This window comes from Macrobrachium rosenbergii, chromosome 14 (assembly GCF_040412425.1).
Source record: "Macrobrachium rosenbergii isolate ZJJX-2024 chromosome 14, ASM4041242v1, whole genome shotgun sequence".
NCBI classification, from domain to species: domain Eukaryota; kingdom Metazoa; phylum Arthropoda; class Malacostraca; order Decapoda; family Palaemonidae; genus Macrobrachium; species Macrobrachium rosenbergii.
Genome location: NC_089754.1, coordinates 6,886,154 through 6,903,433, shown reverse-complemented (window position 1 = coordinate 6,903,433; position 17,280 = coordinate 6,886,154). Strand labels below are relative to the sequence as shown.

Sequence of the window (17,280 nt, the reverse complement as noted above, 5' to 3'; positions counted from 1 at the left end):
ACACATTCATGATTGGCGTTGTTGGTCCAAGGGCTTCTTTCAATCAACAGTTTCATTTTATTATCGTGTTTCGTTTCAGTTTCCGATACACTTGATTCCTCATCTTCACATGACAATATTCACGTGGGAATCTCTCCAATCTGTGGTATTGAAGCTTCAAAATGTCGTCTTTTTCCTCGTGAGATCTTCAAAATTCTTTTTGGTTTCAATGTTTTGATGTTGATATGTTTTTCCAATATGGCACGTTGTATTTCACCGAAGGGTTGGTCTTCTAATTTCAGCAAGGGTGGTTATGAACGATCTTGGTATCACTTGTTCATCCCGACATTCACGTAAAAACCGCAGGTGTTCCTTGTTGGTATGAGCTTGAGTGAGGGCGTCGGCAAATTCTCTGACGGCATATTCCAAGATGGGGAAAAGAACACAGAAAGATCGGAAGGAGCGCGTGGTATCCATTGATGATTATTATCACTTTTGTACGTGATTCATTTATCACGCACATTACCACAGGTGAAAAATAAGAAACGGTTTTACGTGAATGTCGGGATGAACAAGTGATACCAAGATCGTTCATAACCAATTCCTTGCTGAAATTAGAAGACCAACCTTCGGTGAAATACAACGTGCCATATTGAAAAACATATCAGCATCAAAACATTGGAAACCAAAAAGAATTTTGAAGATCTCACGAGGAAAAGACGACATTTTGAAGCTTCAATACCACCAGATTGGAGAGATTCCCTACGTGAATATTGTCATGTGAAGATGAGGAATCAAGTGTATCGGAAACTGAAACGGAAACACGATAATAAAATGAAACTATTGATTGAAAGAAGCCCTTGGACCAACAACGCCAATCATGAATGTGTCGTCAACTTATCAAACAAACAGCTGGATAGAAATGTAACTAGTGCCTTAGGCTACGGTTTAAACTTTGCTTTATCTCCTGGCGGAAGGAACAGTGTGGAAATAACTAAAGGACTGTGTAATTTGGAAAAAATATAGTGATTTAACGAATGAAGAAGTGAACATGGTTAAGGAGTGATTTATGGAAGTATGAAAAAATCAGACACCACAAACGTCCCCAAAAGATTTATGGTTGCTATTAATGAACTGAAAAAGATAAAATATACACATGACAAAAGCAGATAAATCAGGCGCCCTTGTAATTTTAAATAAAAGTGAATATATAGAAAAATGCAAAATCTTTTAGGTGATGATAACACATATAAAGAATTAAATAAGAACCCTGATAGACAATGTGAATAGTGGTTTCAATAAGAAAGTGAAAAACCTGTTAAAAGGTAACGAAAGCCTTATAAAGAAGTTGTGTGTGACCTCTCCATCGCTACCATACATGTATGGTACAATAAAAACTCACAAAGCAAACTTTCCTGCCAGGCCAATTATCAGTTCAGTTGGTTCCGCATCATACAAGCTAGCGAAGTACTTAGATATTCTCAACCCATTAGTAGGTACCATCTCAAATGCAAATATCAAGAATAATGTGGACCTGATAAATAAACTAAATAGTGTAGAGATTAATAGTGAATCCAGGCTCGTAAGTTTTGATGTTGTATCACTATTCACAAAGGTGCCAATAGATGATCTGATGAAGTTTTTATCTGAATTGTTAGAGAACACACAGCTGGATATCCCATTTTCTAAAAGTACTTTAATTGAACTGATTAAATTATGTGTAAAAGATTGTAAATTTGAATTTAATGGTAAATTTTACTCACAAAATTTTGGTATGGCAATGGGAAACCCTCTATCCCCAGTGTTAAGTAACTTATATATGGAATTTTTTGAAAAGAAGATATTAAAACAACATAATCCCACGTAATGTAACATGGTTTAGGTATGTTGACGACATAATTTGTGTATGGCCAGGGAACCAAGATGTAAAAACTTTTTGCTAAGTTAAATCAATTAGTACCATCAATTAAATTCACGATGGAAATGGAAAATGATGGGTGCTTACCGTTTCTGGATGTCCTCATACGAAGAAATAGTAGTGAGTTTAAATATAGTGTGTATAGAAAACCCACTAATATTTCTTCCTATGTGCATTTCTATTCTGGACAAAGCAATAAGGTTAAAAAGTCAGTGTTTTCATCTATGTTTTTAAGAGCATTACGGGTATGTAGCCCTGAATATATTGATGATGAAATAGATAAGATTAGGAATGCAGGCAAAAATTGAAATATCCTGATAGTGTATTAAACAGTGCATTTGAAGCGGCAAAAAAAGACTATGTATCAAAACCAGAAAGAACCTTACAACACAAAAAAATTTGCTTGTTCTGCCTTACAATAATAGTATGAAAGATATCCTCATCTTCTTAAGAATTTTGTGTTAATGTCGCATTTAAGAACAATACAACAATGAAAAATGTACTTATCAAGAACTCCCCAGACAATATTAAAGGGTGTATATAAAATTCCGTGTAAGTCTTGTGACAACTTTTATATTGGCCAAACTGGGAAAGCACTGAAAAAGAATTGAACAACATAAGAAATGTGTGAGATATGCACAAGGAACAGTGGTATATTTGTACATGTTAGTGAGAACAATCATGCTATCAACTGGGAAGGGGCAAAAGGATTGTATATTCTAATAATGCACTGGAAAGGAACATCATTGAATCTAGCTTCATAAAAGAAAGTTACAACCATAATATGAATATCAGTCAAGGAATGTATAAACTTGATCCTTTAATATCAAAAGAAATTTGTAAATTGTTTAAACTTTAAGGTAGGCAGTAGAGATGTATGAAAATAGGATTATCATATTTGTAAACACAGTACGAGGGTAGTAATGTTAATGAGTTTCCAAACTCCGCCTCCATGACACCTGTCAGGTGTGGATCTGAGGTGGGGTATGGTCTGTTTATCAGCAATGTCCCCTGAGAGTCTATTGTGATTTTTAGCCAAATGAGTTTTAAAGGCCACTCCTACCTCGACACCGGCCTGAGTTGGGGATATGGAGCCTCTAACGGTTTTGTATGTTCGTCAGTACTGTTCTTGTAGTATATATATTTGTGACTTCTCACACTCTGTATCAGTCCTTCGTCAATGGCTTGGAAATAAAGTCGAAACCGGTCGGGACCCCACCCTGTTTCTTATTTTTCACCTGTTGGTAAATGTGATATATATATATATATATATATACACACACACACATATATATATATATATATATATATATATATATATATATACCTGTACACACATATATATACTGTATATATATACACATACATATATATGTATGTATGTATTTATATTTGTGTGTATATATACATGTATTTTATATATATATATATATATATTATATATTTATATATATATATATATATATATATATATATATATATATAAATATATATATATATTATATATATATATATATATAAATATATTTTATATATCTATATATTATATATATATATATATATGTATATATACACATATATACACACACACACACACATATATATATATATATATATATATATATATACATATATATATATATATATATATATATATATATATATATATATATATATATATATATATATATATATATATATAGTGAAAGAAGACAGATGTTTTGGAAATCTCAGTCTCAGCAGGAAAAGAAGAGCGCAAGTTAAGAACCACCACATTTTATTTTATGACGCGTTTCGTTATTTCTTCATAACAACATTTTCAAGCCTAAAAGAGACATTACAGCATTTTAATAGTTAAAAGATTATACAGTCATTATTGGCTGATAAAGCTGAGCAAAGGTGACAACATTAGAGATAACTGATAAAATCGTTAAAATGACTTACAATAGTAAATAAACTACTTAGTGGGTAAAACAGAAATTGAACAGTTTACATTATAAATGAATTATCAAATAATTTATATTAAAAGCGAGGGATAAGATGAATTGTCAGGGTTAAGATCTGGTTTTCTAAAAAATATTTCGATCGACTCAGAGATTCTCAATAATGATTCTTCATTAAAAGTACCAAGAATACTAAAATTTTCTAATCTTCTACCTATATTACATTCCTCTATGTTGCAAAATCAGTGATCTGGTTGGCTTGGCCAGCAAGCAGCCAGTACGAGGAGAAATGCCATAATGTTCGGAAGCTCTTGCCCAGACTGATCTCGTTGACTGGCCAAAATAGGTGATGCCAGACAAAAGGTCTGAAGGAAGTATATCCTTATGGTTTAACAACGCTTGAATAGTACGGTTGTTGGTAAATTTTAACTTGGGGCTAATGTGGGGAAAGCTATACTTAAACACATTTTTTAGTTCTCTTGTAACACATTTAGAACATTAATCACTTATATATGGCAATTTAAAATACATAGTCAGTTTATCAACCCTTGGTATATTTATTTTGCTACTTATACTAAGAGATTTATTTAGGAACTTTCTTATTTCTTTATATTTTTACGTATTTCCCTGGGTTTATGGTATTTTACAGGCCGGCAACGGAAACTTTATTTAATTGGCCTTGGAGTTCTGACTTGCGTAAAGGGAAATCGTAAAAAAAATAGGAAAAAGGGGAGAATTTAGGAGCTGAAGGCTCTACTTCATAAGGAAATATTACGTAAACACTTGGGATAAATTAAAGAATTATATTTACAAAAGAAAGCATTTGAAGGGAAACTGGATAAGTAAATTGATAAAGGGCTTGCAACGCCTGAAGATCCTTCTACTGGAGTCTTGATTAATGGCAAGGCAAAGGGCAAGATGAGTCCACTGCGAATAGGTCCCTCTGCAAGAGAGATTTACACATTACACACGAGTAAAGGAACAATATAACACCGAATATGACTCGAGTTTGCACTGAGGGTGCCAAAGACTCGAGGAATGAATGACCACTTTACACTCGAACACAGGACATTGGAAATGGCACTGGATAAACTGGCACAAGGACAGAAGTGAAATGCTGGTACTCCAAGCTTTCTAAAGGGCAAATTGTCGTGACCGAAAGTCTTCACTCGCACTTTACCTTAGGGGAAGTGGGTCTCTGACGAAATAAGGACGAGGGACGATCACATGTATGGCGGTGCCTTCGAGGATGACTGGAGTCTGGAGTCAGACGGGGGAGAAATGTTCTCTCAGCAAAGTTACCGCTCGCCCATGTGCTGTTACTGCATGGCTTCTGCCCCCACAACTAACTAACTCCTTAACTGCTTCGGTCTCTTCCTTTTAAGGCACGTGGCCAGGGGTAGGAGCCGTGTGCAAACGGTGTGTCACTGGCCAGGTGTTCAAATGATTCGGTGGCCTCTTCCCAGGTTTCCTGCGGAGGTAAGATAATTCAGGCAGCTTAATTTGCCTTTAGGAAGGCCGTCTTAAGAAGCTTAGTTGGGCTAAGCTTATTAAGGGAGTGGCATTAAGTCTCCTCCTGGCCCTTTTATCTGTGTCATCTCAATATCTGTTCCAGGTAAAAAAAGGACAGATCGGAATGTTGATAACCAGGCTCTGATTTCTAAGTCAAATACGATCGGCCATGCGGTTCTCAATAAACAAAGGGTAAAATAGGGTTTGGGGGGGGAGGCCTGCAGTGCACAACTTCTTGTTGATTATAATAATATATTATGTTACTAGGATAAGCATTATCCTAGTAACATAATATATATTATCTTAACTTTTTAGATGTAAGCATTACCAAAACTACCATAAACAGTAAGTCACTCTTAAGTTTTAGCATTTTCAGAAAGTCCACTTTTACCGGTCTTGAAATGAATTCTGAAAGTGCTACATTCTTTAACTTTAAGATAAACAACATAAAGACTTTAATATATGGAGCATATTCTTTTTGCAGTTCCTGGCGGTCATTTGACTCAGAAATAAAATTTCTTTTAAACTAAAAAATAAGCTGTTTATTGCTTAATGTTTATATTTTTTTTACCCCTTGCGTCTTTTTCATTTATACTCTCCTTTACGTCAGTCTAGCCTTTACTGCCAATATGGGTAGGTGTTCTGTGCCACTTTGCTGTTATTTGTCTTCCCCTTTTTGTAATGTTTTGCTCTCTGTTCTGCCTAAAATGTAAATAAGTTGAGAGATAAATTTCGTATATACCTATCACATATATATACAAGTATTTATTGTTTTTAACCACTTTTTCAACCTTGAAAATGCATCAAGCGATGTGAAACGTCGGCTCTTGAATAAAAGTATGCAATTAGAACGCCTTTCCATGAACTCTTGATCGTATATATATATATATATATATATATATATATATATATATATATATATATATATATATATATATATAAAATAAGAATATCAAACACTATTTAAAGTTGAAACCATATATTTCGGGCATTCTGGTAGAATATGGACAGGTGGAAAGTTACAATGGTATATATACAAAAACATGAAGTGTCTATGAGGCCTCCGATGTTTGGCGTTTCTTAAGAAAGGAGAGATTGACCAAATTCCTAATTAGCTCCGTTTGGCGATGGATCTGGCGGTAATGGTCATCTTCTTCAAAAGTTGCGAGGATTAAGGTGTCCAATGGCGTCCGATTTCAAAGGTTCATATTGTTGGTTTGATTGATGTAATATCTTTTCTTTTTTTACGGACAGCTACTCTTGGAAACCAACTTCAGTTAATGACATATGTATTTCTAATATTAGGAAAATTCCCGAACTCTCGGCGTCCATGCTCTGTTATTCTTTAAACTACATTACGGTATCTTAAGCTCGGCTTCTTCCCTTTTGTTATTTTAAGAAGAATCCCGATTTTTGGGATAATGGAAAATGAAAGGATTATCAGAACTGGGTTGCTCGGTGGCCTTTTGGATGTTTTCATCGTATGGAAGATGAAATCATTTTTGTCAGGGACCTCTGAGTATATTTTATTTGCTTTGTTTGAAACATACTGAGGATCAGACATGAAACAATTAGCTATTAAGACCAAATAAAAATGGTGAAGTCCCACTCACAACAGACAATAGATTTCAATCAACAAAATAAAGCTTCCATACGATGAAAACATCCAAAAGGCCACCGAGCAACTCAGTTCTGATAATACCTTTCATTTTCCATTATCCCAAATCCATCGGAGAGTTAACGATAAATTAAATAACAAAAGGGAAGAAGCCGGAGTTTACAAGATACCTTTAATCATGACAATAGACAAAGAATAACAGAGCACAAAAAGAGACGCTCGGAGAGGAATTTGGGTCACATATTAGAAATACAGGGCATGTCATTAACTGGAGTGGGGCGGAGTTGGTTTTCAAGAGTAATGCAAAAGAAAGATGCTGAATCTGCTATCATCAATCAAACCAACAATATGAACCTGTCAGGAGTGACATTGAAATCGGACGCCATTGACACTTTTAATCCTGCAACCTTTTGAAGAAGATGACCAAACCAAACAAACGGGAGCTAATCGAGGCCAAAAACCACTAGGGAATTTGGTCAAGTCCTCCTTTCTTAAGAAACGCCACCTCTTAACATCGGAGGCCTAAGGCCACACCTTCATGTTTTTTGTATAATACCATTGTAACTTTCCACCATTCTTAGTGAACAGGGGCACAGAAACAAGTGCCCGAAACTGGGAAATATATGGTTTCAATTTATATGGGCCTTATTTTCATATTACACTGTAGTATTACAGGAAAAGACATTCATATATATATATATATATATATATATATATATATAGTTTGTATAGTTTATTCTACATTTTCAAGTTCACAATGAATACAAAAGAAGCTGACAGAGCCTTATATACAAAACCAGAAGGGGGGCGGGGTTACGGTTTGTTAATCTGGGCAGCATGTTTTTTTATGCAAAAAAGACAAGGACAAAGGATCTAAGGATAATCCAGGGTGGAGATTAACATTCCTGGTGGACGTAGCTTCAATAAACAGTTTCTAATCCCAGTTCATTGCATGGCCTGTCTTAAGCTCTAAGATCTGCAATGTCATTATTTGATAAGCCTCTTGAAATGCCATATTTGTGCTGGGAGCTTCTTACTTTTAGTCCTTTTGATGTTTGTCCAATATAAATCTTATTACATTCTTTGCAAGGTAGGCTGTATACAATATTGTTTGAATAGGTTGGGCTATTCTTAATTGGTTTATTTCTCAAAATATTATTATATTTAAATACTAAGTTAATATCAATAGTTTTTAAAATAGGAACTGCAGGAATGAAATTTGGATGATATCCACGAATAATTTGTCATATATTCGTTTTTACTCTAACCATGCTAAACATATTAAGGTGTCAACATTTACCAGTATGTATCTTAGAGCTCTTAGAATTTGTAGTCCTGAATTTTTGGAAAAGGAGTTGAAAATTATTGAGATAATAGAAGATTCATTATGTTACTCTTCATATATTTCAGAACTTTGTAAAAATAAAACAAAAAAGATATATTACAATCCAACCAGTGTTTACAAAGAACTTAATAATATTCTCTGTTTACCATTTTATCCTAATTTTATTCATGCAGTGCGCATTTTAAAAACTATTGATATTAACTTAGTATTTAAATATAATAATATTTTGAGAAATAAACTTATTAAGAAAAGCCCAACCAATTCAAACAATTTTGTATACAGTATTCCTTGCAAAGAATGTAATAAGATTTGCATTGGTCAGACATCGAAAGGACCAAAAGTAAGAAGCTCCCACCACAAATATGCCATTTCAAGAGGCTTATCAAATAATGGCACTGTGGATCATAGGCTTAAGGCAGGCCATGCGATGAACTGGGATAAGTCAACGATAATCTACAAGGTCAACGACCATCGGAAAAGGCATCTGCTAGAAACTGTTTACTGAAGCTACGTCCACCAGGAATGTTAATCTCCACCCTGGATTATCCCTAGATCCTTTGTCCCTGTCTTTTTTATTTAAAAAACATGCTGCCCAGATTAACAAAACTGTAACCCTGCCCCCCTTCTGTTTTTGTATTCGGTGTGAACTTGAAAATGTAGAATAAATTACGAAAATACTTGTTCAAAGTCCCAGTTTTCACTAAACTCCTGATGTGGGTTTTATAATATACTCAGGCACGCGTCCCTTCGTGCTGCACTGGATATATATATGTATATATATATATATATATATATATATATATATATATATATATATATATATGTATATTTTATATATTTATATATATAGATATATATAAATATGTATATATATATATATGTATGTATATATATATAATCCTTATTATTATTATTATTATTATTATTATTATTATTATTATTATTATTATTATTATTGTAGCAAACCCTTGTAAAAAACTATGAACTTAATTAAAAATATTATTCCTACTTATTGTCTCTTACATATCTGTACAGTCTCTCTCTCTCTCTCTCTCTCTCTCTCTCTCTCTCTCTCTCTCTCTATATATATATATATATATATATATATATATATATATATATATATATATATATATATATATATATATATATATATATATATATATATATATATATATATATATATATATATAAAGATAGATAGATATATACATATATATATTATATTATATTATATTATATATATATATATATATATATATATATATATATATATATATATATATATATATATATATATATATATATATATATATATATATATTTTTTATCACACCGTGATTAATATACAATCATGAAGCTACAAATATTGTTTAGTAGCCTGTTCACACTACCTGAGGAAGATTCCCAATGGGGAATTATTACCAAAGGGGAATTTTTATAAGTGATGAATGGATCAGTACCGCCGGGTCCCGATCATTCGGCACGATACTTTCCAACAACTCCAGTCGACGGTCAAACCACTAAGCAACCTAGAGAGGTATAAGCTAATGCCGAGTCTGCCGTACTTAATTACCCGTCGAGAGCTGGATTTTGTACTTAGCCTCGGCATTAACCCACCTCCACCATTATAGCTCATTGGTACGCTTGGAACATGCAGCTCTTATTATGAAATTTTTATCACACATACAATCATGAAGCTACAAATGTTGTTTTATATCCAATTTACGCCACCTCGGGAATATCCCCGATGGGGAATTATCACCGAAGGGGAATTTTTATAAGTGATAAATGGATCAGCACCACCGGGTCATGATCTCTCGACACGAGGCTAAGTACAATTTCCCGCTCTCGATGGGTAATTAAGTACGGCAGACTCGGTATTAGCTTTTACCTCTCTTGGTGGCTCAGTGGTTTGACTGTCGACTGGAGCTGTTGGAAAGTATCGTGTCGAATGATTGGGACCCGGCGGCACTGATCCATTTATCACTTATAAAAATTCGCCTTCGATGATAATTCCCCATCGGGGATATTCCCGAGGTAGCATGAACTGGATATTAAACAACATTTGTAGCTTCATGATTGTATATAAATCATGGTGTGATAAAAATTTCATAATAAGAGCTGCGTGTTCCAAATGTACCAATGAGCTATAATGGTGGGGGTGGGTTAATGCCGAGGCTAAGTACAACTTCCCACTCTCGATGGGTAATTAAGTACGGCAGACTCGGCATTAGCTTATACCTCTCTTGGTGGCTCAGTGGTTTGACAGTAGTCTGGAGTTGTTGGAAAGTATCGTGTCGAGAGATGGGACCCGGCAGTACTGATCCATTTATCACTTATAAAAAATTCCCCGTTGGTGATAATTCCCCATCGGGGATATTCCCAAGGTAGCGTGAATTGGATATTAAACAACATTTGTAGCTTCTTGATTGTATATAAATCACGGTGTGATAAAAATTTCATAATAAGAGCTGCGTGTTCCAAATGTACCAATGAGCTTTAATGGTGGAGGTGCGTTAATACTGAGGCTTAGTATGATTTCCCTATCTCGACGGGTAATTAAGTACGGCAGACTCGGCATTAACTTATACCTCTCTTGGTGGCTCAGTGGTCTGACTGTCGATTGGAGTTGTTGGAAAGTATCGTGTCGAGAGATCGGGACCCGGTGGCACTGATCCATTTATCACTTATAAAAATTCCCCTTCGGTGATAATTCCCCATTGGGGATATTCCCGAGGTAGCGTGAATTAGATATTAAACAACATTTGTAGCTTCATATATCATATATATATATATATATATATATATATATATATATATATACATATATATATATATATATATATATATATATATATATATATATATATATATATATATATATGTATGTATGTGTGTGTGTGTGTGTTTTATGAATGTGACTATGTGAAATGCGGTGCTGAGGCCAGGCATGACTGGGCACTTTCAGTGCAAATTCTGCATCGTCAACCCTGTCGAAGGTACCTTGGATACAGACCAGGTGTAATGGAAGTAAAGTCAGCATGGATTGTTCTAGAAGCCTGGAGGTCTGGTTCTAGTCGGATTTCTGGGTGTGTTAAACGGAAACATGAATCTGTTTGTTCTTTACAAAAATGCCCGGTGTGAAGAGGCCTGTGAAAGTGTACTCTCTCGTTTGTGATAAATCAGATTGGAAGGACATGTTGGACACGCTGGGAATTGGAATTCCCATTCACAGGAGAGTGAGTGTTCCTTTACCATTTTCTGACACTTATATGATGAGTTGCTGTACGTTGATGAACTGGGTAATCTTTGATTTTTAATAGAGATGGTTCCTTTCTTTGGCAGAACGTTTCTATGGAACCATGGTTAATTCGGGTGGACACGCACCTGCACAGACATGCGCAACATAGCGATTAGTGGGAAATGGTCACCTTAAAGGAACAATGACTTAAGAACTTGTGTTTACATGGAGACTTGTTGGGGAGTGAATGAAATGTGGAAGAACCCCTTTCATGATTTCGGTGTTTGCTTAGGTGTTTTGTTGGGGAGATATTCATTTATCATTTACATTCCTCTCTTGTTTTTAACACTTTCTTTTCCTAATTACCATGTTTTTAACTTGTTGTTTGTTAGCTTTACAGAATAAACTATTTTTGGTAAGATTAGGTCTAATTTCCACACTATAGTTTAGGGTATTCTGAGGGAGAGAAGAATCGAGAGAGAGGGGACGAGAATGAAAGAAGAGAGAGAGAGAGAGTCGCTCTACTCCGTCAGCTACCAAGGTTGTTTGGGTGTTCTTCCATACAACATGCTGTGTGTGTATATATATATATATATATATATATATATATATATATATATATATATATATATATATATATATATATATATATATATATATATATATATATATATATATATATATATATATATATATATATATATATATATATATATATATATATATATATATATATATATATATATATATATATATATATATATATATATATATATATATATATATATATATATATATATATATATATATATATATATATATATATATATATATATATATATATATATATAGATAGAGAGAGAGAGAGAGAGAGAGAGAGAGAGAGAGAGACTGTACAGACAACTAGGACGCAATAAGTAGGAATAGTTTTATTTTAGTTCATACTTTTTTTTGTTACTAGGGTTTGCTACAATAATAATAATAATAATAATAATAATAATAATAATAATAATAATAATAATAATAATGATGATGATGATGATGATGATGATTATTTATTACCATATACTGTTTTAACGGCGTTTTAATTCACGCATCAAGGAACATTCGTAAGTCGTGATCTATATTGTCTTCGACTATACCCTGACAACCGAGTTCATACAAGAAAGTAACCGAAAAGACATATTCTCCAGGAAAACATATGCTACTGATAACAGTATGTTATTAGCATCGTCACTACCTTTCCTGGTACTGCTTCACCTTTTACCAATACTTCTGCTATTTTTAGTTTTCTGTAAAAGAAAACTATCGTGCCGCCTTTGTCTGTCCGTCCACACTTCATTCTGTCCGCACTTTTTCTGTCAGCCCTCAGATCTTACAAACTACTGTGGCTAGAGGGCTGCAAATTAGTATGTTGATCATCCACCCTCCAATCATCAAACTCAGCCTCAGTAGTTTTGCAGCTTCTGGCAACAATATAGGATAGGCCACCACCGAGACCACCGAAGTTAAAGTTTTTTGGGACTTGATTATACGCTCAGCGGCTGCAGCATTACACCGAGATTACCGAATGAAGATCTATTTTCATTTTGGCTTGTTTTTATTTCCCTGCCATCCGCCTGTTCATCTTAAAATATACATTACGCCTAAGAAACTTCGGCGCATATTTTTTATTCATTTTTTATTTTTTGCCATCCGCCGGTTCATCTTTATTTTTTCTTTTCTAATAACTGATTTCTTATTTCTGTATTTCCCATCATCTGTAACTTCTTTCAAATGAACACCATACTCTTTGGAAGCTTGAATTTCAAGTCAATAGCCCCTGTAGGCTTGTTCCATATGGGTGAGGGTTTATCATCTGAATAAATATAATAATAATAATAATAATAATAATAATAATAATAATAATAATAATAATAATAATAATACTGATTATGGCATCAATGAGCGTGCTGTTCCCATGCACAGAGTATCTACATGGAACAAGGTTACTATAATACCAGTCATCACGCAAAAGGTCTTAGGGTATTTTGCCAACAACGACCGGTCTTCCGTTATCATTTATTAGTTTTATGATTTTTATTGGTATCTTCTCTTCAAGTGTCAGCCTTCTCCGTTGCAGAGCCGGATGGCCCCAGACAGTGTTTCCATTCCAATTGGAACTGATATTCAGGGGCTAAGTGACCAGCTTTAGCCGTGCTATATTTATCAATATTTATCTGTAGTATATGTTGTTCCTAGTTGGTCATCCATCCAAGCACATGACATTTAAAGTTGCAGTTTGAACAGCAACAACTGTTATTAGCCAATTCTTCCTCTTTTCTGCCTCTTCTTATCATATTCAACTATTGTCAAAATCCCTTTCCAGGTATCCTGATGATATTCAAAGGCGCAGCCGTGGAGGGAAATGGCGTGTCGGGCGAGTTATATTCTTCTCTAACTCACATGAATGATCTTTTTGTCTTCGACCGGAAGGTTGCAGAAATTCTGTCCTTCCTCCCCACTTATCTGTTAGAAGTGGCCAGGTAATAATGATGATATGGTTGAAAAATAGCCATAATTCCGTAATCTATTGCCGCCTTACCACGAATTCTGTGTACATATATTCCAAACTGACTTTGAAATATAGTTGCAATATTATAGAGAAGTCGTCTAGGTAGGATATGTTAGCTCAAAACCGATTGCAAATACACTGATTTGTCCTGACATAGGAAGTAGTATAACGGTGCTGTTACCAATACAGTATATCCAGCTTTTAATGGTAAAATTGGGAACCAAGGGATGAGTGCTGGGAATCACACTGTCAAAGCTCTTAGTATTAGTTTTGCCGATAATAAAGAATACTGAGTTTTTCCTTAACATTTTAAATATTTCTAGAACATTTAAAAGGAGAATTTCATAATATTCTTCAAGTCCAGACAGGAGGTCCTGAAACTGGCATTTTTTAACCCCAGAATATTGATTTCTCTTGAATGACTCAGGTATAATTTACATTTATTTTATTTTCAAATTTATCAGTCTTGAAATTATGTGAGAAATTCATTATCACAGATTTTACTTGACTTTCCTTTCCAAGATGACAATATTTCATCATTAAAAAAAAGAAACTAAAATCCGTGACCTCCCGAGTTTTCCTTAGCAGTGTCATTAAAATCGAAATATAAATTTTCTTGTAAAACTACCTTTATTCAATGGACATGTTTTTCATAACTTGATTGATAAACAAACGTCACTGAAGCCCCAAGTGTTCCCTGTGAGAATGAAGAGAACAGAAACTTTACAGTCGATCTAAATTTTCTAGTAAAACTGAACTTTATTTCATGGTATGTTCACACTGTTGCTTGCTCTCTAGCAAAATGTCAATGAGTTAACTTTATTCGCCCAGGATACAGTCAGTCTGCAAGCAGGTGTCGTACCTGGACCTTAGCTTCCTAAAAATAAAATTTATTTCTTTTTATAAATGTAAAAATAACGATTCACCCTAGAAGCAAACCTGAGAACACAGAGATCATTCCTCAGCAGCAAACATTTTGCTGTTTGTCGTTTAGTGATATCTTAGCATAATATAATATAATACTGATTAGCTGTCGAAGAAGCGAAAACAGAATACATATGGTTAGAACCGCTCAAGATAGAAGCAAACAATAACTACATTGCCGTCACCACTTAATTAAATCTAATACTGATTCTTTACTGAATGCTAGACGTCAAGCATAAATACAGTCAGGACTTATTCAATATTCGTGGCAAAAAAGTTACTATATTTTGTACTAACTTGACAAGAAAATGTTATTGTTTGGAGTCCTGGGGTGAATGGACCTTGTCCAACAATTCGCTTTACATCAAAATAAGAAAGTATTCAAAGCACCCGTGTTTTGCAGAATTTCTTTGAAAAGGATGAAAATATCTTACTGTCGAAGCCATATTATGGAAGAATAAATCAATGCGATCCATAGGCTTCTCATCTTGCTGACTTTTGCCTCCCACTAAATATTTCATGAGAACTGATGAAGCTGTTTCAAGGGGGTGGATGCTCTTTCTAAATGTAGATTTAATTACGGTTTTGCAGCGTGACTGATACTTATCGGTGCTCACGCTTGCCGGGAAAGGTAGGGAAGGGTATCTGCGTTTGTTTCGTTCGGTAGAGATTTCTTCCAGTCTTTTGTGGTCGGTACAGGCACAAAAGTGGGTAGTGCGTGTGAGCGTGTCGGGGTGGGGTGAAGCATGTAATTTTTTACGTTGGAATTTATATCGTATCAACCTAAAATGCGAACACTATTTGAGATGGAACCATTACTGGCGGAGATTTCTGCATTTGAAAAGATGATGTTTAGACTGAATGCGAACATGAATTTCAATCAAAATGACAAAAAAAGACCTACATTTGAACAAAATTTGATTGATTAAGAAGAAATAAAAAAAAAAATTGAAAAAAATGTTTATTTCACATACCTCTAGTAAACGAAACAGACGCAGGGAGCCCTTCCGCACCTCTTCTGGTAAGCTTGAGCACCAATGAGTGTCAGTCCCTTCTTAATTAAATCTCATTTTCTGTGTATATATATACACACACACACACGCACGCACATATACACCCCTGAGCACCAATGAGTGTCATTGATTTACTCTTCCAAAGTTGCAAAAAATTTTCCTAAAAGAAAATTAAATCTTTTACATTTAGTAAGAACACACACCTCGTATAATGATATTATGAAAATATATATAATACAAACATGCATATTCATATATATATATATATATAATATATATATATATATATATATATATATATATATATATATATATATATATATATATATATATATATATATATACACACACACACACACACGCATATATATAAATTTCTGATATACACCCTGGAACAACTTCTGGAATTACCTGGGCAAGCTAACTGCTGTTCTCATGAAATATTTAGTGAAAGATGAGTGATCAGATTGATTTACTCACGTCTTCCAAAGTATGGCTTCAACAATAAGACATTTTTTCATATCTTTCTGTTGAAATGTTGTCTATTGGGTCATTGAAGAAAGAAAATATGCAAAACATAGGCGCTTTTAATATTTTCCTATTTACATACAGAGCGAATTGTTGAACAATTTTATCTTATTCACCAGAAGGATAAGGAAATGTTGTCTATTGGGTCATTGCTGAGTATAATGATATTATTTCTTGTAAGGTTCAGTCAGAAAATATATATAATACAAACATGCATACGTGATTGTGTGTTGATGATTTCTATCTTATTCACTCAGAAGGGATAATTCGAATGAAATGTTGTCTATATAGTATATATATATATATAGGTTATAGATATAGTGGTTAATCCACCTGATAGATATATATATATATATTTCTGTTATATTGTGTGTTGATGATATCTTATAGGGATAATATGAAATGTTGTCATTGGGTACAGTTGGGAAAACATATGATATGCAAGCAGTTAGCTTAGGTATTATATATATAGGTTCCAATTCTTTTAGATATAGTGGTTATATATATATACCTATATCCGACGTGATCAGAAATTTATATGTGATTGTGTGTTGATGATATATATATATGTGTGTGTATATGTGTGTGTGTGTGTGTGTGTGTGTGTGTGAGTGCGTGTGTGTTCTTGTTACAACTTTTTCAACTTGTTTGCCATTTCCCTTAGGGAAACAATTTCCCTATTGCACAAGTACTTAATCGGAA

General features: G+C 33.9%; 1 protein-coding gene and 1 long non-coding RNA gene across 2 annotated transcripts in view; one reads left to right on the top strand and one right to left on the bottom strand.

The window, feature by feature from the left end:
* LOC136845480 (prolyl 4-hydroxylase subunit alpha-1-like) overlaps positions 1-17,280 on the top strand; it is a 91,300-nt gene that overhangs the window by 2,670 nt on the left and 71,350 nt on the right. The window contains exon 2 of the mRNA XM_067115653.1: positions 13,928-14,084. Coding sequence (XP_066971754.1) covers positions 13,928-14,084 — 157 coding nt within the window. The remainder of the gene's footprint in view (positions 1-13,927; positions 14,085-17,280) is intronic.
* LOC136845563 (uncharacterized) lies at positions 4,629-5,416 on the bottom strand. Its single transcript, XR_010855183.1, has 2 exons — positions 5,021-5,416; positions 4,629-4,783 (listed from the first exon to the last, which is right to left on the bottom strand). It is a non-coding gene; the product is annotated as an uncharacterized lncRNA (long non-coding RNA).